At 42.1% G+C, this 26,774-nt stretch overlaps 1 protein-coding gene across 6 annotated transcripts in view; it reads right to left on the bottom strand.

The window, feature by feature from the left end:
* tfeb (transcription factor EB) overlaps nucleotides 1–26,774 on the bottom strand; it is a 118,422-nt gene that overhangs the window by 46,076 nt on the left and 45,572 nt on the right. For 2 of the 6 annotated variants that reach the window (XM_046342486.1, XM_046342488.1), the window contains exons 3-7: nucleotides 17,492–17,553; nucleotides 5,691–5,795; nucleotides 4,951–5,118; nucleotides 2,390–2,488; nucleotides 2,115–2,273 (exon numbers count right to left, since the gene is read on the bottom strand). In XM_046342486.1, coding sequence (XP_046198442.1) covers nucleotides 2,115–2,273; nucleotides 2,390–2,488; nucleotides 4,951–5,118; nucleotides 5,691–5,720 — 456 coding nt within the window. In that variant the 5' untranslated portion in view covers nucleotides 5,721–5,795; nucleotides 17,492–17,553. Of the gene's footprint in view, nucleotides 1–2,114; nucleotides 2,274–2,389; nucleotides 2,489–4,950; nucleotides 5,119–5,690; nucleotides 5,796–13,278; nucleotides 13,431–17,491; nucleotides 17,554–26,774 lie in introns of those variants that run through there. The other 4 variants (XM_046342487.1, XM_046342490.1, XM_046342491.1 and 1 more) reach the window with 3 other exon arrangements.

The raw sequence follows: 26,774 nt of genomic DNA, 5'->3' as shown, positions 1-26,774 counted from the left end.
AACCATCAGTGTAGACTTTACCATCAAATGCTTTACTTACAAGACCTTAACCATCAGTGTAGACTTTACCATCAAATGCTTTACTTACAAGACCTTAACCATCAGTGTAGACTTTACCATCAAATGCTTACTTACAAGACCTTAACCAACAATACAGTTCAAGAAGAAGAAAATATTTACCAAGTAGGCTTAAATAAAAAGCAACCCAATAAGAATAATGAAGCTATATACAGGGGGCACCGGTACCGAGTCAGTGTGCAGGGGTACAGCCTAGTTGGGGTCATCTGTACACGTAGGTGGGGGCGAAGTGACTATGCATAGGTGACAAACAAACAGCGAGTAGCAGCAGTGTACGGGGGGGGTCAATGTAAATTGTCCGGTGGCGATTTTTATGAATTGTTCAGCAGTCTAATGGCTTGGGGGTCGAAGCTGTTGAGGAGCCTCCGGTACCGCTTGCCGTGCGGTAGCAGAGAAAACAGTCTATGACTTGGGTGACTGGAGTCTCTGACAATTCTATGGGCTTTCCTCTGACACCACCTATTATATAGGTCCTGGATGTCAGGAAGCTTGGCTCCAGAGATGTACTGATGTACTGGGGTACTACCCTCTGTAGCTCCTTACGGTCAGATGCCAAACAGTTGCCATACCAGGTGGTGATGCAACCGGTCAGGATGCTCTCGATGGTGCAGCTGTAGAACCTTTTGAGGATCTGGGGAACCATGCCAAATCTTTTCAGTCTCCTGAGGGGGAAAAGGTTTTGTCGTGCCCTCTTCACAACTGTCTTGGTATGTTTGGACCATGATATTTCGTTGGTGATGTGGACACTAAGGAACTTGAAACTCTCGACCCGCTCCACTACAGCCCCGTCGATGTTAATGGGGGCCTGTTCGGCCCGCCTTTTCCTGTAGTCCACAATCAGCTTTTTGTGTCTGCATCTGTGTGTTTATGGACTGTTTTTATGCCAACGTTCTCCAATTCAGTAGCTCTCCAGGATCGTTGAAGATCACTGTGTATGCAACAAGCTCTCAGTCTCATTGCAGAATTAGACATTCATCCACGTTCTCCAAACATCAAATTTTGAAGTGTTTTTGTTCCTCTGTTTCGTTCATTTTCTCAAACGTCAAATTTCAGTTAAGGGTTGAGTTTAGGCACTCATTATGAATAGTTAAGGTAAGGTTTAAGGTTTGGGATATGGTTAAAAAACAAAAATAAAAATCCACGACTGGTATTACACCCGTCCACCCATTCCAACTCACAATAGGGGTGTGAACGTTTAAATGACATCGAGATCGTTAACGTTTAAAAAATAATCCCTAACCGATATATTTTTTTTTACATCACATTTGACAAAATGTGATCTAGTTAACACAAAACTACCACTAACAGGCACGATCATCATCATCAAGGTTCAAATACAAATTAAACCAATATCTTATGCGAGGTGGATTTGAGCTACACTGGCAGTACAGGTGCACCTGTTGCTGACAACAGTGCAATAAGAGAGAGTGAGAAAATCACTGATTACAGAAATGATTGCAGTTGATTTGCAGCCATCGTCAATGGTAAAGGATGTTGGCTTCAATACCCTAATGGCATATCTAAAATCGGACTTGTTGGACATCTATGAACATTATGTCATAGATCACAGCAACGATCCATCAAATTGATGAGAAGTGGGACACGAAGTATGTACTGAAAACTGAGAACATGGAGGAGAGGTACACAACGGAGACCCGAAAACAGTATTAATACCATTTTTGCTGAGTGGGTTTAGGACAGCAGTAAGGTTAGCGCCATCTGTTAGTGTTTCCACTAGTTACCACAACCACAATGTTCAAATTGGCTATATCATAGAAATTAATGTAATCTAACATTTTTGGGGGTCTTAATGTAAGGCTAGGATTAGGCATAAGGATAGCAGTGTGGTTCATTTGATGGTTAAGGTTAGAATCACATTTTAAGAAGTACAATTGTAGAAATAGGCAGGCTTTATGACTTTGCAGCTATGGTAATTAGTGACGACCAGTAGGTAGGTATAATCCAGGACTGCGGTAGAATGAACTGCATCTGTGCGCACGTATGAATTGTATATGTGCACGTGTGTGTATAAGTACCTCGTGTACCTCGTTCTCGTGGCTGGAGCCGATGTTGAGCATGGCCATGGGGCTATTGGGGGCGCTGTTTCCTGTGATGAGCTGCTCCGTACGGAGCCGGGGGGAGTGGTGGGGAGGGGGAGGGGAGGGCTGCACCACACCTGTTACTGCATGCACCGTCTGCACAGAGAGGAGGAGAGAGAGAAAGAGTGTGTGTGTGTTGAAGAAAGAGGGAGGAAGGGAAAGAGGCAAACAGACAGACAGAGAAAGAAAGACAGGCACAGGCAGCGAGGTACCTGCTTGGTGGCGTAGGTGGTGGAGAGGTACTCCTTCACCTGTTGTCTCTGGGACTGGCGGATGTGGTAGTCTGTTGGGTTCTCCAAGTGAGTCTGGACCTGAACACACACAGGTAACACAGCACACCAAGGGTTAATCATGCAGTTCACATCAAACTGCTCATCATTTTAGGCATACATTAGTGAATTCTCTTTTAAACATGTCAACAGCTTCATTCAACATTGCGTGCTGGTTGTCCATTGGGTAGGCCTATGTTGTTCATGGAACCACAACACTGTTCCTGTAATCCTACAGTAGAGCCCATAGTAAAGCCTATAGTAAGTCCCCAGGCCTGACCAGGGTGTAGGGGTAGTGTAGAGAATAGGGCAGAGGGGGGGACTGTTATGGCTTGGCCTCATTCTTTCACATCAAAGAGCAGAGATCAGCAATTCCTTACGCTCCTACTACTCTAAGAGATGACCCCCCCCCACACACACACACACACAGACACACACACACACACACACACACGTCAGATTGTATAACACACCACAGGGGTATACTACACTTTGAATTTTTGGGACAGATAAGCTTAAAATGGGCATGGCCTAATTGACCAAAAACACAGTTTAGCTTTCTTAATTAACCAGAAAATCAATAGCTATTTCTGGTTGCTTATCAAAGTCAGCTGGATAAGTCATTGATCCTGCTTGGTAGTACACCCCTCTAGATTATATCAAAATGGGCCTCTGATATTTTGGTCAGTTGAAGTAGACCTATTTACGGACGGTAATAAGCTACGGTACTGAACGAGTGCCTATTTGTGTGTGTGTGTGTGTGTGTGTGTGTGTGTGTGTGTGTGTGTGTGTGTGTGTGTGTGTGTGTGTGTGTGTGTGTGTGTGTGTGTGTGTGTGTGTGTGTGTGTGTGTGTGTGTGTGTGTGTGTGTGTGTGTGTGTCCATGAGTAAGTGTGGGTGTGTTTATTGACAGTTGAACTGTCAGCTTAAAGAGTGTCAGTGACACGTTGCCATGGGCCCACATGGACTAGACAGTAACAGCAACTATTGACATACCAAATTTCTCACTATCAGAACACATTAACTCCACATGCACTAATTGAAAGGAATGACAAGTAGACTGTCTTCAACCAACACTTGTCAACAGTACAGAGGTGGAGATATAGAGTGGAGCATTGCTCACTACTTGGAAGAAATTCATTTCAACACTGATGCATAGTTTTAAACACCCACCTTTGCCTCTCCTTACATTTACACACACACTTATACAGTATGAACCCACTACACAGACAGAAACAGAGACAGTGACAGAGAGACAATGACAGAGACAGACCCGTATGTACACTCCACACACTCACACAGATAAGAACATTCACAGGTATCTGTGGAATCAGGCAAAATGTCAGCAAACCTTTATCTCCTTGCCTCTGACATACAGTATCTTCCTCTCCTGTCTGTCATCTCTCCACACACACACACACACACACACACACACACACACACACACACACACACACACACACACATGATGAAGACTGATTCTCCAGCACCCTACCTTGTTGCTGTTCCACCGCATTTTTCTCTTTCGCTCTCTATTTCCCTCTTTTCTTCTCTCCTTCTTTGCTGAATCGACCTCTCTCCAGTACAGTCCAGCTAGCAGCACTGATCCAGTCCTGACCACCTCCACTCCTCCCAGGAGGTGCTCAGTGAGGCTGGCTGGCTGGCTGACCCTCAGCAACACGTGAGTGGATTACCCCTACTCCTAAATCCCCCTCTCTTGCTCTGCCTGAACCTCTCCCCTCTTTCGCTCTCCATTTTTCTATCCCCTAAATCTCCCCATTCTCTATGAACTCATGTACATTTTCTTTTTCACAAATCCCCATTCCCCTTTGTGGCAGCAGGGTAGCCTAGTGGTTAGAGCGTTGGACTAGTAACCGAAAGGTTGCAAGTTCAAATCCCCAGCTGACAAGGTACAAATCTGTAGTTCTGCCCCTGAACAAGGTAGTTAACACACTGTTCCTAGGCCATCATTGAAAATAAGAATTTGTCCTTAACTGACTTGCCTAGTTAAATAAAGGTCAAATTTAAAAAATATAATAATAAATTATCTTCCATTTTCCGTTCTCCATCTCATCTCCCCTCTTGGCACATTGCACTTCTAATGAATTTAAACGTGAATCCTAATTTAAGACTGGCACATGTACCCAAAATGTTTTCCCAAATCTCCTATTGACATCATTGCACAATTTAGGTGAAAGTCAGAGTTATGTGCCTTTATCTCAAGCTAGTCAGTAGGTTAGGACCACTACAGTAGACCAGGCCGGGGCCAGGAGAGCTGTATTTGGGTGGGTTGGTGTTTGAGATGTGGGTGGGTATTGGGGATGTGGGTGGGTGGGTGTTTGATCTGCAGCAGCAGCACAGCGCAAACTAGACCTTACCTAAGTTCTTCCGCCCATACCCTTCCTTCCCTCCCCTTGACCCTTTCCTCCCTCCACCCTCTGATGTGGGTGTTGATTGAATGTGCACGATCCCAGAGGACAAAAACACATCTACTCTATGTCTTACCTTGAGCACCTCAACAGGAACCTGCATGCTCTGGTAGTGTTGTGGAGCGTTGATGGCAGGGCTGGGAGCAGGGACAGACATACTCTGCTGTTGAATGTACTGCAGCGCCGCATTCTGCTGCTGTTGCCGCTCCCGCTGCTCCTCCTGCTGCAGCTGGTCTCGCATTAGCTGACAATACATACATCAGTCAGTCAGTAAATGAATCAGTCCGTCAGTCCATCCGTCCGCCAGTCAGTCAACGTATCCACCAACATCAACCAGTCAGTCGCTACGTCAGTCAACGCATCCACCAACATCAACCAGTCAGTCGCTACGTCAGGTCGCTACGTCAGTCAACACGTCCGCCAGTTAGCCAACACGCGAGTCGGTACGTCAGGCAGCGCGTCCGTCGGTACGTCAGGCAGCGCGTCCGTCGGTACGTCAGGCAGCGCGTCCGTCGGTACGTCAGTCAGCGCGTCCGTCAGTACGTCAGGCAGCGCGTCCGTCAGTCAGCGCGTCAGTCAGTCAGTCAGGCAACGCGTCAGTCAGGCAACGCGTCAGTCAGGCAACGCGTCAGTCAGGCAACGCGTCAGTCAGGCAACGCGTCAGTCAGGCAACGCGTCAGTCAGGCAACACGTCAGTCAGGCAACACGTCAGTCAGGCAACACGTCAGTCAGGCAACACGTCAGTCAGGCAACACGTCAGTCAGGCAACACGTCAGTCAGGCAACACGTCAGTCAATTAGTCCAACATATGTTTACCTGCAGACGCAGCCCTACTCGCGAGGCCATGGCTGGAGGGCGAGGGGGAAGGGGGGGGCGTGCAGACGCAGATGCACCACAGTCCAGCCCGAGAGAGAGAGGAAGCTGAAGGAAAAGAGAAAAAAGGGTGTTAGAATACTATGTTACAAGGTCACACAGGTCCATCCAGTGTAAGGCCTCATGTCTCAGTGGTCATCAACACCACCAACCCAAAATCACCATGTCCTTCTAATCATCTACAGAGGAAAACTAGACTATCAATCACATTCATTGCTAATGGATCAATTAGTGTAATCAACAAGGACATAATCCACTACCATATCCCTCCAGATATGTACCCCTAGCTCCAAGTCAGGACCGCTTGAACATACAGTAAATATCTGTACCGTATATCAGTCTGTTTATGCAGTATTAGCCAGTCATATGATGTCTGGCCATCCAATGAATAACATCACTCTAAATGTTTCCATACCAGACAATGCCATACATTCACTGTCTGTTAACAAGTAGCTACCCCAGGGCTCTAAAACAGGGGGGACGAGAGGACAACTGGATCACCAGTCACACACACACACCAGACATATATTAGATGTGTTTAGTACCATCTATGGTGTTCACATCATGTAAACATAAACAAGTGACTTTAATAAAAACATGCCACTAGGATGAACGATCTTATTCATTTAGTGTTTTTCAACATAAGAACATGTCTTTAGGCATCTTTAGAGTAGATAAGGGCCCTATTCAATCATATTAATGTTGACTTCAGGATAAGACAAAAACAACATATTTACAGTTTGAAACTAAAAAGGAATCTCAAGTGCAAGTTACTGTTACTGCCTTTTCCTCAATGTGGTTTAGATTGAATAGCGCCATGCATAAGGAGGCAGTGGAGAATGGGTGGGGAGAGGTTTGGGGAGAAGGGAGGGGTAGGGTGGAAGAGCATCAGATCAACCCCCACCAGGCCCAAGCCTTGGGCCGAGGAGCGTAACCATGGTTACCATTGGGGAAGTCATGTGGGAGTCATGTGGTCCTGTTGTTGTGTGGTGGTCATGTGAGCAGCCTTTCGAAGGAAACACCCTCAACCTCGCCCACCTCCACACCATTCCTTCCTCCACCTCCCACCCACCTGTCTCTCAATTAGGAAAGCCCCAGAGTTCGCCTTTCAGTAGTGTTAAAACTACTCTTGATCTGGTGTTATTCTACCTTCTGGGACGGTTCCTTTCAGAGAAATCAAAGTTGAGTCAATGTCAATAAAAGTGCAGCCGTGGCCTGATAGTGTGTTTCTATCGTCTCATCCAGATGCACAATAAGAAGCCATGCCAGAGGCACCAACCAATCAAAGCAGACTTCTCATCCTTTCATCAGACACACAGCCCATATATGGGCATAGAGAGAGCTCGAGAGAGAAGAGGGAGGGGAGGAAAAAAAGCGCATTGTGTGTGAGGTACAATAAGAAGGGCAGCTCCTATTGAGAAGGACTGAGGCCGCCTGTTGTCCGCAGCGTACATTTCAGTGCCTGAGGTGCACACACTGCTCGCTTTGTGCCCACTGGCTGGTCCACACTCACACACACTTTTGACTCCAAGAGCGGTCTACTACAGCGTGACAGCAAAGCCTCAAACTACACACAGTGAACCAACACTCAACTTAGGAGCAAACTAAAACCACTACTGCTGCTATTAACACTACATGCCCTAATGCTATACCACGTTTACTTCTGCAAATACACTATATCAGAAACATGACTTGACCAAGAAGAAGAAAAAAAAACTTGTCCACCACTACTACTACTACCACCAAAACAAAACACTGACAGGCCCTGTGCTCAAGCATGTTCTTTCCTGCAACTCTAGTCCATCCAATAACTCTAAAAGTACTTGTAAGACAACCCTCACCTCACTGAACATACCCATCCAACACACAGTGTATTTATACACCCTGACGAATGGGGTGATTACATCTCAAAACTCAATCGGCTCGGGTAGGAATGCTTGCCAGAGTGAGACAAGTGCCTCTGTGTCCACTCCAAAGTTTAGTTTAGCATTCGTTTAGCTTAGCATGCTAATCTTTCCTGCAAATCTGTGATCTAGCGGAGCTTCATGCTAGCATGCCTCGATGTGCTCTAGCGGGTTAAGGCTTAGCATATTAGCTAGCAAACCTTTATGTGACAGGCTTATGACAATTCTTTGCTTAGCTTAACGCTAATGCATGCCAACACTCAAGGACATACAGTTGAAGTCGGAAAATTACATACACCTTAGCCAAATACATTAAACTCAGTTTATCACAATTCCTGACATTAAATACTAGTAAGAATTACCTGTCTTAGGGCATTTAGGATCACCACTTTATTTTAAGAATGTGAAATGTCAGAATAATAGTAGAGAATGCTTTATTTCAGCTTTTATTTATTTCATCACATTCCCAGTGGGTCAGAAGTTTACATACACTCAATTAGTATTTGGTAGTATTGCCTACAAAATGTTTAAGTTGGGTCAAACATTTCAGGTAGCCTTCCACAACCCTCCCACAATAAGTTGGGTGAATATTGGCCCATTCCTCCTTTCAGAGCTGGTGTAAATGTCAGGTTTCTAGGCCTCCTTGCTCGCACATGCTTTTTCAGTTCTGCCCACAAATTTTCTATAGGATTGAGGTCAGAACATTGTGCAATCCACTCCAATACCTTGACTTTGTTGTCCTTAAGCCATTTTGCCACAACTTTGGAAGTATGCTTGGGGTCATTGTCGAATTGGAAGACCCATTTGCGACCAGGCTTTAACTTCCTGACTGATGTCTTGAGATGTTGCTTCAATATATCCACATATTTTTCCTACCTCATGATGACATCTATTTTGTGAAGTGCACCAGTCCCTCCTGCAGCAAAGCACCGCCACAACATGATGCTGCCACCCCTGTGCTTCACGGATGGGATGGTGTTCTTCAGCTTGCAAGCCTCTTCCTTTATCCTCCAAACATAACAATGGTCATTATGGCAAAACAGTTCCATTTTTGTTTCATCAGACCAGAGGACATTTCTCAAAAAAGTGCAATCTTTGTCCCCATGTGCAGTTGCAAACTGTAGTCTGGCATTTTAATGGCGGTTTTTGAGCAGTGACTTCTTCCTTGCTGAGCGGCCTTTCAGGTTATGTCGATAAAGGACTCGTTTTTACTGTGGATATAGATAATTTTGTACCCGTTTCCTCCAGCATCTTCACAGGGTCCTTTGCTGCTGTTTTGTGATTGATTTGCACTTTTCGCACCAAAGTATGTTCATCTCTAGGAGACAGAACACGTCTCCTTCCTGAGCGGTATGACAGCTGCGTGGTCCCATGGTGTTTATACTTGCATACTATTGTTTGTACAGATGAACACGGTACCTTCAGGTGTTTGGAAATTGCTCTCAAGGATGAACCAGACTTGTGGAGTTCTACAATTTTTTTTCTGAGGTCTTGGGTGATTTCTTTTGATTTTCCCATTATGTCAAGCAAAGAGGCACTGAGTTTGAAGGTAGGCCTTGAAATGCATCCACAGGTACACCTCCAATTGACTCAAATGATGTCAATTAGCCTATCAGAAGCTTCTAAAGCCATGACATAATTTTCTGGAATATTCCAAGCTGTTTAAAAGGCACAGTCAGCTTAGTGTATGTAAACTTCTGACCCACTAGAATTGTGATACACTGAATTATAAGTGAAATAATTTCTCTGTAAACAATTGTTGGAAAAATTACTTGTGTCATGCACAAAGTAGATGACCTAAACGACTTGCCAAAACTATAGTTTGTTAACAAGGAATTTGTGGATTGGTTGAAAAACCAGTTAATGACTCCAACCTAAGTGTTTGTAAACTTCTGATTTTAACTGCATGTTCCGTTCCAAATAGAGCCCTTGCTCCTACCCAAAAGTAAACAATTGGGAACATGATACTAAAATAGTGAAACTTTAAACAAGCAGAGGGCTGCGCGACATGCTTCAACAGTTCGTGTCTGGCTAAGCTTCCCCACTGGACACCTCCTGAGTCACTTCAGTGCTGCCAATGCATTCTTTCACGCTCTCTCAAACACACTCTGCTCACACCGCCATGATGACATTATTGGTTTATTCGGCTCCTTATTTTGCCGAAGTAGCAGCTATTCTTCCTGGGGTCCACACAAAAACAGATGACACAAAAAGTTACAAAACACTTAGACAAGTTCACACACACACTTTAAATACAACGATATATAACAAATACAACTAAAGAATAGAGTGTGTAGATTGTGAGTGTTATAGTGTGATAGAGTGGGCCTGTGTGTGTGTGTGTGTGTGTGTGTGTGTGTGTGTGTGTGTGTGTGTGTGTGTGTGTGTGTGTGTGTGTGTGTGTGTGTGTGTGTGTGTGTGTGTGTGTGTGTGTGTGTGTGTGTGTGTGTGTGTGTGTGTGTGTGTGTGTGTGTGTGTGTGTGTGTGTGTGTGTGTAATTTCACAGTCCCTACTTTGCCATGAGCTGTTGTTTTATCCATTTGTTTTATGTAATACTGTGCATTGCCAAAACACTATATAAAAGCCACTACATGTAACCGAACAAAGTAGTTTCAATTTAAAGTACTACATCGTTTTTTTATGATCCTGATAAACTTAATAAAATGAAAATATGAATATTTCCTATGTGTATGAGGGAGTGTGGACAAATAGGTACTTTATCACATATTTTGTCAATGTCGGAAAATCCAGTCTTTTTAGTCTGAAATTCTCCATGTTATTCAGGACATCACAGGTATTATTATTCAACTAGACCCAGGTCATCTCCTCCTAGGTATTGTTCCTGTGGATACACTCCAATCCTCTCCACTTACTTCTGGCGCTGACAGAGATGGCCAGCTCGCTTCGCGTTCCTAGGAAACTATGCAGTATTTCGTTTTTTTTGTTATTTCTTACATTGTTTCCCCAGGAAATCTTAGGTTTTATTACATACAGTCGGGAGGAACTATTGGATATAAGAGCAAGGTCAACTCACCAACATTACGAGCAGGAATACGACTTTACCGAAGCGGATCCTTTGTTTGGTCCACCACCGAGGACAATAGATCGGATCCCAGCCGGCAACCCAAAACAACAGCGCCGAAGAAGGGGCAAAAGGAGTGGTCTTCTGGTCAGGCTCCGTAGACGGGCACATCGCGCACCACTCCCGAGCATACTACTCGCCAATGTCCAGTCTCTTCACAACAAGGTAGACGAAATCTGAGCAAGGGTTGTCTTCCAGAGAGACAGAGATTGTAACGTTCTTTGTTTCATGGGCACATGGCTCACTCGGGATACGTCAGAGTCGGTACAGCCACCTGGCTTCTTCACGCATTGCGCCGACAGAAACAAACATCTCTCTGGTAAGAAGAAGGGTGGGGGCGTATGCCTTATGATTAACGAGACGTGGTGGGATCACAACAACATACAGGAAATCAAGTCCTTTTCTTCACCTGATCTAGAATTCCTTACAGTCAAATGCCGACCGCATTATCTACCAAGAGAATTCTCTTCGATCATAATCAGTCGTGTATATCCCCCCCAAGCAGACACATCGATGGCCCTGAAAGGACTTCATCTGACTATGTAAACTGGAAACCACATATCCTGAGGCTGCATTTTATTGTAGCTGGGGATTTTAACAAGGCTAATCTGAAAACAAGGCTCCCTAAATTTTCTCAGCATATCGAATATGCGACCCGGTCTGGCAAAACCCTGGATCATTGTTATTCTAACTTCCGCAACGCATAAAAAGCCCTGCCCCACCCTCCTTTCGGAAAATCTGACATCGACTCCATTTTGTTGCTCCAGCCTATAGATAGAAACTAAAACAGGAAGCGCCCGTGCTCAGATCTGTTCAACGCTGGTCCGACCAATCAGATTCCACGCTTCAAGATTGCTTCGATAACATGGACTGTTCCGTATAACGTTTTATTTTACCTTTATTTAACTAGGCAAGTCAGTTAAGAACAAATTCTTATTTTCAATGACTGCCTAGGAACAGTGGGTTAACTGCCTGTTCAGGGTCAGAACAACAGATTTGTACCTTGTCAGCTCGGGGATTTGATCTTGCAACCTTTCGGCTGCTAGTCCAACGCTCTAACCACTAGGCTACCCTGCCGCCCCAGTTCATTAGCAAGTGCATCGGTGATGTTGTAACCACAGCGTTTATTAAAACAAAAAGCGCGAACCACTGCTTTTAAATCAGGGCAAGGTGACAGGAAACATGACCAAATACAAAGAGTATAGCTATTCCCTCCGCAAGGTAATCAAACAAGCTAAGCGTCAGTATAGAGACAAAGTAGGGTCGCAATTCAATGGCTCAGACAAAAGAGGTATGTGGCAGGGTCTTACAATCAATCACGGACTACAAAAGGAAAACCAGCCGCGTCGCAGACCACGATGTCTTGCTCCCATACAAACTAAACAACTTCTTTGCTCGCTTTGAGGACAATACAGTGCCACTGACACGGCCCGCTACCAAAACTTGCGGGCTCTCCTTCACTGCAGCCAACGTTAGGTTAGATTACTTGTTAGATATTACTGCATGGTCGGAACTAGAAGCACAAGTATTTCACTACACTCGCATTAACATCTGCTAATCATGTGTATGTGACAAATAAAATGTGATTTTAAATTGATAGATCATCTTTAAGCAGCAGCAAGGAAATGTAACAAAATGCTGGAAAAATGAACATGCACCCTCCAAAGATGTGTGGTTAGGTCTATGCGAGGAACTTGCTGACGTGGAGAGAATTACTTCAATCTTGTAACATACAGCATAGGTATGAAAGTGTCTGGTCAGAGTTTGACATATCGTATGTGTCTTATTCTGTAATTCATGGGACTTTTGTTTATCTGTTGTTTTTGAGTGACTTAATCAAAATTGTATACTTATTCAAACTCTTGAAATAGTTGCTCTATACAGCCAAAATGTACCCTTAACATGTGACTAACTACGCTCCTTAGTAAAGACAGTAAAGATAAGTTGTGTATGTATGGTACATGTTCTTTATGTGATCGTTAATAAAAATGTCTGTTTAAAAGAAAAATACTGTACATTCCCGTGAATTTGTTTTGGACATGGAGACTGTGAAGAGACCCTTGGTGACATGTCTTGTGGGGTATGTATGGGTGTCTGAGCTGTATGTTATCTGATTATGCAGACAATCTGGAATTTTCATCACAGTAATAGTTCTCATAAAAACTAGAAGGGAATCAGTTCATCTCTCGTAAACCCTCAACCAGGAAAAGCTGGCATGTATGTTCTTGATGTTAGTTCTGTGTGTGAACTTGAGGGCAAGATGTGCTGTTCTGTTTTGAGCCAGCTGCATCCATCTTTGCTGCACTTGACCATATTACTAGACAGTAATCAAGGCAGGACAAGACCAGAGCCTGAACAACTAGTACAGTTGATTTGTGTAAAAACACACTCATAGGGCCCTACACACCAACACTCACTCCATCATTTGCTCACTCACACACACACACACACACACCTTTACACTGACGACACACACGCACATACATGCTGCTGCTACTCTGTTTATCATACACTGTATATCCTGATAACTAGTCACCTTACCCACCACTATCACTCCAGTATCACTCCACTCCAATATCCCTGTATATTGAAGACAGCTCCAAGGTCCTTGGCGTCCATATCACTAACAAACTATTATGGTCCAAACACTCCAAGTACAGTCGTGAAGTGGGCATGGGCATGGGTCCTCAGATCCTCAAAAAGTTCTACAGCTGCACCATCGACTGGTTGCATCGCCGCTTGGTATGGCAACTGCTCGGCACACCGCTGCTACTCACCGTTTATGATCTACAGTTGTAGCCAAAAGTTCTGAGAATGATACAAATACTCATTTTCAAAGTCTGCTGCCTCAGTTTGTATGATGGCAATTTGCATATACTCCAGAATGTTATGAAGAGTGATCAGATTAATTAAAGTCCCTCTTTGCCATGCAAATGAACTGAATCACCCAAAAACATTTCCACTGCATTACAGCCCTGCCACAAAAGGACCAGCTGACATCATGTCAGTGATTCTCTCGTTAACTCAAGTGTGAGTGTTGATGAGGACAAGGCTGGAGTTCACTCTGTCATGCTGATTGAGTTCGAATAACAGACTGGAAGCTTCAAAAAGGAGGGTGGTGCTTGGAATCATTGTTCTTCCTCTGTCAACCATGGTTACCTGCAAGGAAACAAGTGCCATCATCATTGCTTTGCGCAAAAAGGGCTTCACAGGTAAGGATATTGCTGCCAGTAACACTGCACCCAAATCAACCATTTTTCAAATCATCAAGAACTTCAAGGAGAGCAGTTCAATTGTTGTGAAGAAGGCTTCAGGGCGCCCAAGAAAGTCCAGCAAGCGGCAGGACCATCGCATGCAGTTGTTTCAGCTGCGGGATCGGGGCACCACTAGTACAGAGGTTTCTCAGGAATGGCAGCAGGCAGGTGTGAGTGCATCTGCACTAGAGGTCGACCGATTAATCGGAAGGGACGATTTTAAGTTTTCATAACAATCGGAAATCGGTACTTTTGGGCGGCGATTTGCCGATTATTATTATAATATTTTTTTATACCTTTATTTACCTAGGCAAGTCAGTTAAGAACACGTTTTTATTTTCAATGAAGGCCTAGGAACGGTGTGTTAACAGCCTTGTTCAGGGGCAGAACGACAGATTTTCACCACAGATTTTCAGATCGGGGGATCCAATCTTGCAACCTTACAGTTAACTAGTCCAACGCAATAACAACCTGCCTCTCTCTCATTGCACTCCACAAGGAGATTGCCTGTTACGCGAATGCAGTAAGCCAAGGTAAGTTGCTAGTTTGCATTAAACTTATCTTAGAAAAAACAATCAATCATAATCACTAGCTAACGACACATTGTTGATGATATTACTAGATATTATCTAGTGTGTCCTGCGTTGCATATAATCTGACTGAGCATACAAGCATACAAGTATCTGACTGAGCGGTGGTAGGCAGAAGCAGGCGCGTAAACATTCATTCAAACAGCACTTTCGTGCGTTTTGCCAGCAGCTCTTCGTAGTGCGTCAAGCATTGTGCTGTTTATGACTTCAAGCCTATCAACTCCCGAGATGAGGATGGTGGAGGTGAAATGGCTAGCTAGTTAGCGCGCACTAACTAGAGGGACGGAAGCTATACTGTTTCACTGGCAATACTAAAGTGCCTATAAGAACATCCAATAGTCAAAGGTTAATGAAATGCAAATGGTATAGAGGGAAATAGTCCTATAATTATTATAATAACTACAACCTAAAACTTCTTACCTGGGAATATTGAAGACTCATGTTAAAAGGAACCACCAGCTTTCAAATGTTCTCATGTTCTGAGCTAGGAACTGAAACGTTAGCTTTCTTACATAGCACATATTGCACTTTTACTTTCTTCTCCAACACTTTGTTTTGCATTATTTAAACCATATTACAAATTGAACATGTTTCATTATTTACTTGAGGCTAAATTGATTTTATTGATGTATTATATTAAGTTAAAATAAGTGTTCATTCAGTATTGTTGTAATTGTCATTATTACATATACACACACACACACATATATATATATATATAATGTGTATGTGTGTGTGTGTATATATGTGTGTGTGTATATATACATATATATACACACATATATATATATATATATATATATATATATGTGTGTATATATATGTATATATACACACACACATATATACACACACACACATACACATTATATATATATATATATGTGTGTGTGTGTGTATATGTAATAATGACAATTACAACAATACTGAATGAACACTTATTTTAACTTAATATAATACATCAATAAAATCAATTTAGCCTCAAGTAAATAATGAAACATGCCACTGCAAATATGGACTCTTTGCATCAACTTCATGTAATTGTCAATAAAAGCCGTTGACACTTATGAAACGCTTGTAATTATACTTCAGTATTCCATAGTAACATCTGACAAAAATTTATATTTGTGTCATTCTCAAAACTTTTGGCCACGACTGTATGGATATTCACTTTACCCCTACCTACAGTACATGTTACCTTGATTACCTCAACTAATCTGTATCCCTGCACATAGACTCGGTAGCGGTAAAACCTGAATACATTTTTTAAGCAAATATTTTTTTACTTTAAAAAAAATGCTGCATTGTTGGTTAAGGGCTTGTAGGTAAGTAAGCATTTGACAGTATTGTATTATTTGGCATGTGACAAATAACACTTAAATTAACATTGTAAATATGGTACTGGAACTGACTGACCCTGTATATAATCAAATCAAATGTGCCGAAAACAACAGGTGTAGACCTTACTGTTAAATGCTTAACCAAAGATGCAGTTAAGAAAATAGAGTTAAGAAAATATTTACTAGATAGAGTAAAGAAAATGACAAAAATAAACAAAATCCTGCATCCTGTTTTCATTGATCATCATTGAGATGTTTGTTTTTTTCTACTTGATTGGAGACCACCTGTGGTATATTCAATTGATTGGACATGATTTGGAAAGGCACACACACCTGTCTATATAAATGTAGCACAGTTGACAGTGCATGTCAGAGCAAAAACCAAGCCATGAGGTAGAAGGAATTGTGGAGATTGGAGAAACTTCCAGAAGGGCAACCATCTCTGCAGCACTCCACTCCACCAATCAGGACTTTATGGACTTTTTTCAACGTCAACAGTGAAGAGGCGACTCTGGGATGCTGGCCTTCTAGGCAGTTGCAAAGAAAAAGCCATATCTCAGACTGGCCAATAAAAAAAAAAGATTAAGATAGGCAAAAGAACAGACAATGGACAGAGGAACTTTGCCTAGAAGGTCAGCACCCCAGAGAAGACTCTTCCCTGTTGACGTTGAGACTGGTGTTTTGCAAGTACTATTTAATGAAGCTGCCAGCTGAGGACTTGAGGCATCTTAGGGATAGGTGTCCCGTCAACGGTATATCTGCACTGCCCAATTTACAGTGGCTATTACTGTGATAAAATGCCATGCTATTGTTTGATAGCTCCTAACAAAACTTTTCACTGCGATAGGTTTGATAAATTCACCTCTGGAGGTCTTGCTCCGATTTATCATCCAAAGGGTCCCAGGGATAACATGTCGTTTATTTAGATAAAAACCTTTATCATATCCTTAAAAAGGTCCATATAGCATGCACAATTTTTTTATTTCCACTCATTCAATTTGCAAAGAAAGGAATCTCTAAAAATCTAACCATAAACATTGTTTCAACCAGTCAAATAATGTTCGTATTTATTCCTCAGAGATCCTAGAATGTAACCAGACTTCACTATATAATTAGGGGTGTAGTATATCCTATAGGACACCAAATTTGGTCAGAGAGCGACGCCTTCATTGCACGCCGAAGACACGGGCGGTCTTCACTTGATCGACTAACTCTGACGAATAAGCACCAAATCGGGATCAAACAAAGCTAGCTAGATAACCAATGAGCTGGGTTTTACGGAGGTATCAGGAAACCCCATATCTGTCGCAAAATGTAGCTGCTAACCTTGTGCGACAGCAAGCCTTTTCCTTTTGGACAAAAGTGATAAGAATATGGCGAATTACGAAAACTGTGTTTTGCAAATGTTGAACTTATGTGGCTACTAATACTGGACAAGCTAAATCAAAATCCAAGTATACAGACTTGACCAAATTCTTGCAGGAAAATGTAATGTGAAAGTAAATGTCTCCTTCACGATTTGCCCAAATGTACCTGGGTGACGTCACACTAAATGTCATGTAGCTCGCTCATACCTCAAGTTATCCGTCTGAAACTTTGCACATACACTGGCAGAGTGTCTGGCTAGATGTGGGACCTGTGGTAGAAAAAAAGAAAACGGTTGTTTTTTCTATTACCAGATCTATTGTGTTATATTCTCCTGCATTCAATTCACATTTCCACAACCTTCAAAGTGTTTCCTTTCAAATGCTACCAAGAATATGCATATCCTTGCTTCAGGGCCTGAGCTACAGGCAGTTAGATTTGGGCACACTCCATCACTCAGACATCATTTACAAACAAATAATTTGTTTAGTGAGTCGGCCAGATCAGAGGCAGTAGGGATGACCAGGGATGTTTTCTTGATAAGTGTGTGAATTGGATTTTCCTGTCAAAATGTGCGAGTACTTTTGGGTGTCAGGGAAAATGTATGCTGTAAAAAGTACATGATTTTCTTTCAGAATATAGTGAAGAAAAAGTTGCCAAAAATATAAGTAGTAAAGTAAAGTACAGATACACCCCCCCCCCCATACTTAGGAATTACTTTAAAGTATTTTTTACTTTACACCACTGCATTCACTAAACCCTAAACCTCAACTAAATCTTGTAAATTGCCTGGAGTAACCCTGGATGTGGCAATTGCTTGGATTAACCCTGGATTGTAAACTGTCATGGTCAAAACATACTGATACAACAGTAGCTAAGATGGCGAGAAGTCTGCCCATAATAAAGCACTGCTCTGCCTTTAACAACACTATCAACAAGGCAGGTCCTACAGGCCCTAGTTTTGTTTGCACCTGGACTACTGTTCAGTCGTGTGGTCAGGTGCCACAAAGAGGGACAGGAACATTACAATTGGCTCAGAACAGGGCAGCACGGCTGTTAGGGAGCTAACAATGATTTGCATGTCAATCTCTCATGGCTCAAAGTGGAGGAGAGTGATTTCATCACTACTTGTTTATGTAAGAAGTGTTGACAAGCTGAATGCACTGGGCTGTCTTTAATTAAGGGGGCACTATTTTTATGTTTGGAAAAATAACGTTCCCAAAGTAAACGGCCTATTTCTCAGGACCAGATGCTAGAATATGCATATAATTGGCGGATTAGGATAGAAAACACTCCTATGCATGCCTATTCTCCATTTAAAAAAGGGATATCAACCAGATTCCTTTTTCTCTGGCTTCCCTAAGGTGTCAACAGTCCTTAGACATAGTTTCAGGCTTTTATTTAGAAAAATTAGCATGAAAGATCACATTGTGTAAGTGGATAGGTGGGGGCTCTCAGAGTGAGTTTTTGCGCAACAGAGTAAAGCCACCATTGTAGGTTTTTCAATAAAAGGGGGAGGAACACACTCGGTTGATATATTATCAAATATATATATTTCAAAAACTACCTGAGGAATGATTATAAAAAATGTTTGACATGTTTCTGTGGACATTATGGAGACTATTTGGAATTTCCATCTGCGTTGTTGTGACCGCTCTTTCCTGTGGATTTCTGAACATAACATGACAAACAAACGTTGGTATTTTGGGTATAAAAATAACATTTGTTGTGTAACTGGGAGTCTCGTGAGTGAAAACATCCGAAGATCAAACAGTTAATTTGATTGCTTTTCTGATTTTCGTGACCAAGCTTCCTGATGCTAAGTGTACATGATGTTATGCTATCGATAAACTTACAAACGCTTGGATTGCTTTCGCTGTAAAGCATAATTTCAAAATCTGAGATGACAGGTGGATTAACAAAAGGCTCAGCTGTGTTTTGCGATATTGCACTTGTGATTTCATGAATATGAATATTTTTTTGTAATATTATTTGACGCTATGCTATTCAGCGGTTGCTGACGCAAATGATCCCGCGACAGGGACGGGTAGTGTCAGGAAGTTTTAAACGACTAACACACATGCATACCCCACAAGACATACCATCAGAAGTCTCTTCACAATCCTAAAGTCCAGAATAGACTATGGGAAACGCAGTGCTATATTAGAGCCATGACTACATGGAACTCTATTCCACATCAGGTAACTGACGCAAGCAGTAGAATCAGATTTTTAAAAACAACACCTTATTGAACAGCGGGGACTGTGAAGACAAAGGTACAGAAGCATAAGCATACAAGCACACATACATCATAATATTGTTGTATTATACATTTTGTATTGTAGATACAGTGGGGCAAAAAAAGTATTTAGTCAGCCACCAATTATGCAAGTTCTCCCACTTAAAAAGATGAGGCCTGTAATTTTCATCATAGGTACACTTCAACTATGACAGACAAAATGAGAAAAAAAATCCAGAAAAATATCACATTGTAGGATTTTTAATGAATTGATTTACAAATTATGGTGGAAAATAAGTATTTGGTCAAGAACAAAAGTTTCTCAATACTTTGTTATATACCCTTTGTTGGCAATTTTCTGTAAGTCTTCACAAGGTTTTCACACACACTGTTGCTGTTATTTTGGCCCATTCCTCCATGCAGATCTCCTCTAGAGCAGTGATATTTTGGGGCTGTTGCTGGGCAACACAGACTTTCAACTCCCACAATTGTCTATGGGTTTGAGATCTGGAGACTGGCTAGGCCACTCCAGGACCTTGAAATGCTTCTTAAGAAGCCACTCCTTCGTTGCCCGGGCGGTATGTTTGGGATCATTGTCATGCTGAAAGACCCAGCCACGTTTAATCTTCAATGCCCTTACTGATGGAAGGAGGTTTTCACTCAAAATCTCACGATACATGGCCCCATTCATTCTTTCCTTTACACGGATCAGTCGTCCTGGTCCCTTTGCAGAAAAACAGCCCCAGAGCATGATTTCTTCACCCCCATGCTTCACAGTGGGTACGGTGTTCTTTGGATGAAACTCAGCATTCTTTGTCCTTCTTTGTCCTCCAAACACGATGAGATACGACATTCTCGCAATCTTCTTCTGGATCATCCAAATGCTCTCTAGCAAAATTCAGACGGGCCTGGACATTTACTGGCTTAAGCAGGGGGACACGTCTGGCACTGCAGGATTTGAGTCCCTGGCGGCGTAGTGTGTTACTGATGGTAGGCTTTGTTACTTTGGTCCCAGCTCTCTGCAGGTCATTCACTAGGTCCCCCGGTGTGGTTCTGGGATTTTTGCTCACCGTTCTTGTGATCATTTTGACCCCACGGGGTGAGATCTTGTGTGGAGCCCCAGATCGAGGGAGATTATCAGTGGTCTTGTATGTCTTCCATTTCCTAATAATTGCTCCCACAGTTGATTTCTTCAAACCAAGCTGCATACCTATTGCAGATTCAGTCTTCCCAGCCTGGTGTAGGTCTACAATTTTGTTTCTGTTGTCCTTTGACAGCTCTTTGGTCTTGGCCATAGTGGAGTTTGGAGTGTGACTGTTTGAGGTTGTGGACAGGTGTCTTTTATACTGATAACAAGTTCAAACAGGTGCCATTAATACATGTAACGAGTGGAGGACAGAGGAGCCTCTTAAAGAAGAAGTTACAGGTCTGTGAGAGCCAGAAATCTTGTTTGTTTGTTTGTAGGTGACCAAATACTTATTTTCCACCATAATTTGCAAATAAATTCATTAAAAATCCTACAGTGATTTTCTGGATTCTTTTCCCTCATTTTCTGTCATAGTTGAGAGGCCTGTCATTTGTATTACTTCATCTTTTAAAGTGGGAGAACTTGCACAATTGGTGGCTGACTAAATACTTTTTTGCCCCTGTGTATGTAGTGGTGTAATGTTGTATGATGTACTATTTTATCTTTTGGCAGCAGCTAAATGGGGATCCCTAATAAATACAGTCTCATTTCCACATCTCACTTAGTGACACACTGTTACCGGCAGCAGGTTCTCCCACTAAGCCCTCCAATTGCCTGGTATACACTTGGTTTCGCAGGCATCTGTGACGCGGTGGGAGCACAAAGCGGCCATTGTGTGCCAGACACTGATGTCACAGCGGCTCAGCTTCAAAGCTCTCTTTATATTGGATAATAACAACAGAACCCTGTGAGTTCGTATTTAGAATTTGTCATCGAACATTGAGATTCATGGTAGCAAGTACGATTCACAAATGTGCAATTAAATTTCGCAAAATTATGTGTTTGAAATGTGACAACGGTGGCAAACTTGACATTTGAATACATTCAATAAGATTTGAAAGCATCATTTATTTTCAGAATTATTACTTGTCCATTTACGACTATGAATATTCTGCTGTGAATCAAAACTACACTTAATTTTCTTTTAGTTGTACACACTGAGTTCCGTCACATTACCAAGATATTTGTAAGTTTGTAGAAAGATATTCACTAGTAAAACAAATGGTTTGAGCAGCTTGGGGTGTAGGACCTTTTACTTCTGACCAATCAGCCAAAACCACATTGGCTGAAATGTTCCAATCAATCAAATCTCAGGAAGTACCTTGGAGGAAAAGTATTATTAACGCTACTCCGGCCCAAAGTACTAGAATTAAACTATCTATTTTATGTGTACATCGATTTGTTTTGTGAAAAGGCATGACAGTAGTTTAACTTGTGAAATACAACATGTTATAATTCAGAACTAAATTAACAGCAGCTAATGCTAGCTAGCTGGCTTCTGACATTTAACCCATGATACAAGTTTATCAACTCACTAGCTTCATCAGGCGGCTATAGATGCGAGGGGAAAACAAATCATGATATTTTCTAGTTAGTTAACCATCTGTTTGATAAAGTTGCTATACATGCATTTAGCAAGCTCGCTAAATTGACACTTGTTCTTGGAGTTTATTGACAAGGTTAGATAGAAATAGATCCACACGTTATTCTCTATCATGCAGAATTGTAAACTTGTAACTTGGGAAGCTCATTCAATAGTACAGAAGTGGGTGATTTCTGTCCCAGGGTACTGAACTGTGTGCACGTTTTTGATCGATTTAGACCACAGTTAGTTGAATGAGGTGTTAGGGAAGTGCTGGTACAAAATCCTGTACACTCCTGTGTATATAAAAACTTTTTTTTTTAAACTTGTGGCTGTCATGACTTCAATTGACTAAATACAGGTACCATTATTTGTATTAAATCTATGCAGGTTTGTCATCAGATTTACAGGAGCCTGGTGGAGATGGTGCCTTCAGAAAGTATTCAGATCCCTTTACTTATTCCACAACTTGTGTTCCAGCCCCAATTGAAAATGGATTAAAATCAATTTCTTTCACCCAACTAAACACAATACCCCATAATGACAAAGTATAAACATGTTTTTAGACATTTTTGCAAATGTATTGATAATGAAATCTAATTTACATAACTATTCACACCCCTGTGTCAATACATGTTAGAATCATCTTTGGCAGAAATGACAGATGTGAGTCTTTCTGGGTAAGTCTAAGAGTTCAGCACACCTGGATTGTACAATATTTGCAAATTCTTTTACAAATTCTTCAAGCTCTCAAGTTAGTTGTTGATCATTGTTGACAGCCATCTTCATGTCTTGCCATTGATTTTCAAGCAAATTTAAGTTGAAACTAACCAGGTTATTCAGGAGGATTCACGGTCTTCTTGGTAAGCAACTCCAGTGTATGTCTGGCCTTGTGTTTTAGGTTATTGTCCTGCTGAAAGGTGAATTCCTCTCCCAGTGTCTAGTGGAAAGCTTACTGAACCCGGTTTTCCTCTAGGATTTTTCCTGTGCTTCGCTGTATTCCATTTATTTTCATCCTTAAAAACTCCCTAGTCCTTGCAAATGAGAAGCATACCCATAACATGATGCAGCCACCACCATGCTTGAAAATATGAAGAGGGGTACTCCATGGTGTGTTGTGTTTGCCCAAAACAGAACACTTTGTACTCAGGAAAAAGTTGTGCCACGTTTTTTGAAGTTTTACTTTAGTGCCTTATTGCAAACAGGATGCATGTTTTGGAATATTTTTTATTTTGTACTTTCTTTTTTCACTCTGTCATTTAGGTTAGTATTGTGGAATAACTACAATGTTTTGATCCATCCTAAGTTATCCCATCACAGCCACTAACGGTTTTAAAGTCACCTTTGGCCTCATGGTGAAATCCCTTAGCAGATCTTGAGTTAGGAAGGATGCCTGTATCTTTGTAGTGACTGGGTGTATTGATACACAATGCAAAGTGTATTTGATAACTGCACCATGCTCTTAGGGATACTCAATGTCTCATTTTTTAACCCATCTACCAATAGGTGCCCTTATTCGCAAGGCATTGGAAAACCTCCCTGGTCTTTGTGGTCGAGTCCGTTTGAAATTCACTGCTCGACTAAAAATGACCTTACAGATAATTGTGTGTGAGGGGTACAGAGATTAACATGATTTTTTGAATAAGTACCTAAACACCATCATGCAATTTATGTGAACATTTTAAATCCTGAACTTATTTAGGCCATAACAAAAGGGTTGAATACTTGACTAAAGGCATTTCAGCTTTTCATTTGTAAATATTTCTAAAAACATAATTCCGCTTTTACATTAATGGGTAGTGTGTAGGCTAGTGACAACAACATTTGACCCGTTTTATATTCAGGCTGTAGCACAGCAAAATTTGGAAAATGTCAAGGGGTGTAACTATTTTCAGAAGGGACTGAAGATACAACCATACTCCAAGGCAGGAGTCCTGCAGGACATTTCCCTGCATCCAGGTTAAAGCCTGCTACCAGCAGGAACATGGAGCACTCCATGTCACTAAGTCATGCGTATTTTAAAAATAGATTTACAATACTCCACTCTCATGAGCAGTGGAAAAGCCCTACGCATCGTGAACATGTGGTTTTCTCCTGGAGTCACTCCCTGTCAGAGAATCAGAGGGTTTGGCAGGAGGCCTTTGGCCAATGGGAGGTCGAGGGTGAGGGGCCGGGGGTTTAGGGAGAATGAGAGTGAAGCTAGACATGACGAACCACAGAGTAAGGCTGCCTTTAAACCAAAATGCATGAAATGAATGTCCAACACAGTTGTTTGGTCATGAAAAAAAACACTGTTCTGTGTTTTTTTAATTGGTTGAAGGATGGTCTTTGCAACTTTTCTGACAGACAACACAAGCCTCCCCCTGAACACACTCCTCCTTTCGAATGCCATTGGGGCACTATGTCTTTTACACATCCATTTGTCTGATTGGAAGGCACCCATATACTGTAGTCCTCAACAATATAGAACGCAGCATACAGCATACAGGGATGATTTCTGTATTTTCAAAGTTGCATAACTTTAAAACTTGAGTGCTGACATGAAAAACATTGCAACTATGGCAACAATGTTGAATGAAACAAATACTAAAGGATAGATTGTGTGTGGAATTGTCCTTTAACTCTTGCTCTCTGACAACTGGATTCAGTACCTCGATCCATATTTCTACAGGAGCTACAGAGAGAATATTCCAAGGACCTCCAGAGCAGTCTGACATGCGACCTCTCCAGAGCAGAGAAGTTAGCGCCACTGGTGGAAGTCATCTTTATGTACTGTAGAAACCTCCTTCGCTATAACTGTCTGTGTGATGATATATAGCATCCAGGGCCACTGGTCGAATTGGATTTACTGTGCTCACTCAAACTCATGCCATCTCTTCCCTCAAAGTCTCCCAGACAAACTAACATGTGTCCATCCCCAGCTGGGTCATGGCACCCTAGATCAGGGTTTCCAAAAACTCAGTCCTGTTACAAAACACTACCTTATTCATAATAGAAATGAGGAAAATGCTAACAACTTTTGTAACTTAAACCTCAAACAACATGCAGACTTTCTCCATCAAGATAACACTTGGTACCTATGACTCCAAAATTTAAACAAAAATCAATGCAAGTCTCATGTCCAGGGTGAATAGATTTTTATTCATGTACAACTAAACAAAAATATAAAACATGTAAATTGTTGGTCCCATGTTTCATGAGACGAAATAAAATATCCAAGAAATGTTCCATGCGCACAAAAAATGTCTCTCAGATTGTGCACAAGTTTGTTTTGTTTACATTCCTGTTAGTGAGCATTTCTCCTTTGCCAAGATAATCCATCCAGAAGACAGGTGTGGCATATCAAGAAGCTGCTTAAAACAGCATGATTATTCCACAGCTGCACCTTGTGCTTGGGACAATAAAAGGCGAATCTAAAAAGTGCAGTTGTGCCACACAACGCCACAGACGTCTTAAGTTGAGGGAGCGTGCAATTGGCACGCTGACTGGAGGAAAGTATATCAGAGTTGTTGCCAGATACAATTATGTCAATTTCTCTACCATAAGCTGCCTCCAACATCATTTTAGAGAATTTGGCAGTATGTCCAACCGGCCTCACAACCATAGACCACATGTAACCACACCAACCCAGGACCTCCACATCTGGCTTCTTCACCTGTGGGACCAGCCACCTGGACAGCTGATGAAAATGTGAATTTGCACAACCTGTTAAATGACTCAGGGAAGCTCATATGCTCCCTCGTCATCCTCACCCAAAACAAGAGGTCCTGCCCCCAAAGACGCTCAAACCATTTTTTTTTACTTGAAAATTTCTTTCTTTCTACAAAATGTACAAAACTTTCTACAAACTTACAAATCTCTTGATAATGTGACAAGTGACAGAATTCAGAGCACGCCTGGTAGTTTGTTGGATGGGACTACCAGCTCTCTGTAACCTAGAGGGCAACCAGTGGGTCCATCTCCTCGATACCAGGTTTCATGCAGGATGACAATGTCTGCATTACCGATTTCTTTGGTGTAGCCTGGATTCCTGCTCTTTCGGCCAAAGGCAGGTGACCTCAGGCCTTGGATATTCCAGGATGATATAGTGAATGCTTTGTGTTCCATAAAGTGTCCAATGTTGTTGGTCGTGTGGTTTGGCCTTGGGCCAGTAAGTGTGAGCAGAGCCTGCTGAGCATCTGTTACATGGCATTGGCTTGGGCTAGTGTAAGAGTGGGGGTTGGGCCTGTTTGCAGGTCATCTACAAGTCCATGCTAGGTAAAGCACCGCCTTATCTCAGTTTACTGGTCACGATGGCAACACCCACCCGTAGCACGCGCTCCAGCAGGTGGCTCACTGATCATCCCTAAAGCCAACACCTCATTTGGCCGCCTTTTGTTCCAGTTCTCTGCTGCCTGTGACTGGAACGAATTGCAAAAAAAATATATATAAAAAAAAATTAAAAAATAAATAGAAATTCGCTGAAGTTGGAGACTTCTCACTCACCAACTTCAAACATCTGCTATCTGAGCAGCTAACCGATCGCTGCAGCTGTACATAGTCCATCGGAAAATAGCCCACCCGATTTACCTACCTCATCCCCATACTGTTTTTATTCATGTACTTTTCTGCTCTTTTGCACACCAATATCTCTACCTGTACATG

Source organism: Oncorhynchus gorbuscha, linkage group LG03 (assembly GCF_021184085.1).
Source record: "Oncorhynchus gorbuscha isolate QuinsamMale2020 ecotype Even-year linkage group LG03, OgorEven_v1.0, whole genome shotgun sequence".
Lineage (NCBI taxonomy): Eukaryota > Metazoa > Chordata > Actinopteri > Salmoniformes > Salmonidae > Oncorhynchus > Oncorhynchus gorbuscha.
This window is presented reverse-complemented; position numbering and strand designations above follow the sequence as displayed.